General features: G+C 39.6%; 1 protein-coding gene across 1 annotated transcript; it reads right to left on the bottom strand.

Annotated features, from left to right (window-relative positions):
* Window positions 1-1,612: 1,612 nt before the first annotated feature.
* Window positions 1,613-2,182, bottom strand: LOC101691233 (keratin-associated protein 13-1-like). Its single transcript, XM_004757487.3, has one exon. It carries the CDS (start codon window positions 2,133-2,135, stop codon window positions 1,623-1,625), a length of 513 nt encoding a protein of 170 aa, XP_004757544.1. The 5' UTR covers window positions 2,136-2,182; the 3' UTR covers window positions 1,613-1,622.
* Window positions 2,183-3,019: the final 837 nt, after the last annotated feature.

The raw sequence follows: 3,019 nt of genomic DNA, 5'->3' as shown, positions 1-3,019 counted from the left end.
AATTTTCCCCAAATCTCCTTCCATTATTCCTTTATGTTTTCCTTTAGCTATGTGTCATGACTTTTTTCTCAACATAGTGGAGGAGGAGGAAGAGGGAACGAAAGATGAGGAAGAGAGGGAGCATATGAGGGGAGAGAGAATTGGAGAGAATGCATAGGATAAAGCAACTCTCCTAATAATTCTACTAATAACTTGCTGTGTAATCCTGTAAAATTCTATCTGACCTCTAGCTTTCACTTTCCCCCTCTGTGGAGTAAGTAGATTTAATTAATGGCCCCTCTCACTCCTTTTATATTTCATATATTACTATGTCAGTAGTTAAGGAGGAAATCAAGAAAACATGGTGAGATATACTGGGATAAACTTGGCAGACTGGGTTGTATCCAAGTTTCAAGTACTCTGCATTCCATTTCCTAATTTCAGGGATGTTTGAGGATCTTATAAAATAAAGACTAGGGGAAAATATTTAAACACTAGTTGTTCTATATGAATATCATGTCTCTGGTTATTATCATGCTATGTTAGTATGTTATGGTATCTCTATCATCTACTATATGGTTAGTTTCTATGTTACATGTTAGCACCTTGCATTTATAACACTCCAGTGTAGAAGAGAAGAATGGTGTAAATAAAGGATACCCAATTTTATTTAAATATACAGCAGAAGCAATAATTTTCAATGATACTTAAAGTTTCTCTTTTAGAAAAGATTCTCATTTAGTTAGATTCAGTGTATATGTTGGCAAAGAACACAGGTGCAACTTTACACCTGCTGAGTCTAGTTCCTTCCCAGCTAAGTTTGTTCCCATCTAAGTTGTTCTTACACAAATGGATTGAGAATAGTAATTGGAGTACAGGGATTTAGTCAATTAAAATAAATATGTGGCATCCTTTCACTTTGATTAGCTAAAGCTCATAGGTGTTCTTTCTCTAAAATATTACACCCACACACCAGTCTTCCATTTGAATAACCTGCATGTATAGACCTCAGCATGTAAGTCTAAACTTTGTTCTTACACTCCTCAAATTGCTCTGATCCATAATGTCTTTATTATGTCTTTGTATGCATAGTTTATATTCATTGTGTGAATAAGATACTCAAACCCCTGGGATTTCAATGAGAAAAAGGCTATTCCTCGAAAATGTAGGCATCCAAGGAACTCCTTAAATAGGAGGAAATACTCAAACCCAACAAAAATTAGTGCATGGCTGTTAAAACCTGAGCTTTCCAAAGCCCATTAACAAAAGCCTTGATAACACAAATCCTAGTTGACACACTACTAATAAATAAAAATATTAACAACATATTTGGGTAGCAGAATAAAGATTTTATTAAAATAAAATAATTTGATTTTCCATCTATTTTGGGGAGAAATGCAATGCAAACCATAACTTCTATCAACAATACAATTTGAATTACAAATTAATCATAGTTTAACAGAGCTCTATCAGCCAGTTTTGAGGGCTGGTGAGGTAAAGTTACTGGTGAGGTAAAGTTACTAGCCAAAGCTACTGGTGATTAGGGAATATTAGATACATTTTAATGGAAGAAATTAAGACAGTAGGTAATCTCAGGACAGAATATGCATTTCCCAAATGGATTTCGCTCTTCAACATGCTAATCAATAGAAGCGTGATCTACAGTCTGGCCAGTAACAAGATGAATGGAAACTCTTAGAAGGAAAATAAGTTGGGTGACAGAAACTGTATCCATAGCTCAAGGAAGGGAAGGCATAGACTCTAAATCCCAGGGGTCTGAAGCCCTGGGATCCACAACCCAGTGAGTAGCAGCTTCTGGATCCATAGCCCAGGGAACGGTAGCTGCTGGACCCAATGCCCACAGACCCGGGGTAAGCAGTCCAGAAGGGACTACAGAGCGAGGAGGTCCTCGGGCGGTAGCAGAATGTCTGGCAAGGTCTGGACACCATGCAGGATGTCTGGCATCTGGTGGGCTCATAGCAGGTCTCCTGACAGCCACTGGAGAGGGAGGAGCCCAGCTGGCACGTGCTAGGAGAGCAGAGGTCAGTGCGGTAGACCAGGTTGCTGGGGTAAGAGCCACAGGAGGATCCTGGGTAGCGCAAGTAGCCTCCAAGGGAGCGGGAGGAGAAGGTTCCAGAGCAGCAGCTGTAGGACATGTTGGCAGGAGATGTGGGTTCAGCTGAGTGACGGTGAGGAGATTCTGTGTTTGAATTTCATCTCTGGACTGGGGTGTTTATATACTCTCAGCCACAGGTGTGGTAACCTGCATGGTCATTCTTTACACATTTGTACACCCTCATTTGCATATGTGTAACTCAGTAATCTCTGTAATTACGGCTAAAGAGTTTCCATATCTTCTATTTATGGGTGCTATAATTTTGGAATTACAGCCAAAGGTAGTGAACAGCTCCTATGTAAAAAATGCTGTGACTGTTTGACATTAATGTTCATCTCAGCCAGGAAAGCCCTTCTTTTCCTCTTGCCATAACCTTCGTGTGTTTTATTCCTGGCAGTAATGGGGCACATACTTTTCTCAAATGGCAAGAAATGAAATATAACTATTTTTCTGCTTTGTCAATTGATCAGATGTACGATTTTGGCTTTAGTAGGAACAGACTAAATACTGACCTTACCTGTCACCATGTTTTCTCATTTTCCAAAATTATTGTCCAACTATATCCACATTCTATTACATAGTATGTCCCAGATGCAATGGAAAGGGCCAAAAATGTCAGCTGATACATATCACTGATGGTCAAAGCCAGAGAGTAACCTGGACATTTATTTGGAGACGTGCTTACAGTGAAGGACAGAACCAAGACAGAGTCACAAGTAGAGATCAATCTGGGGCCTTAGGAAGAGAACCAAAAAGCTAAACAATATAGAAAGGAGGGAAGGAAATAATTGGGTTTTAGGTTCAGTGTGTTTGATATGAGGCCTGTAATCTTAACAGATTCTCTCCATATGCATATCAACTCTGAGACTTCCCTTCTCAGATCTTCAACTGGAGGAGGTTGAGTTGACCAAGGACGCCATGTGC

This window comes from Mustela putorius, unplaced genomic scaffold (assembly GCF_011764305.1).
Source record: "Mustela putorius furo isolate JIRA1106 unplaced genomic scaffold, ASM1176430v1.1 tig00000832_pilon_pilon_pilon, whole genome shotgun sequence".
Classification (NCBI taxonomy): Eukaryota; Metazoa; Chordata; class Mammalia; order Carnivora; family Mustelidae; genus Mustela; species Mustela putorius.
The sequence above is the reverse complement of the archived record's forward strand: the minus strand, read 5'-3'. Positions and strand labels throughout refer to the sequence as shown.

Excerpts from the sequence above, each read along its gene's own strand:
- LOC101691233 (XM_004757487.3), bottom strand. The coding sequence starts at position 2,135 with ATGTCCTACAGCTGCTGCTCTGGAACCTTCTCCTCCCGCTCCCTTGGA.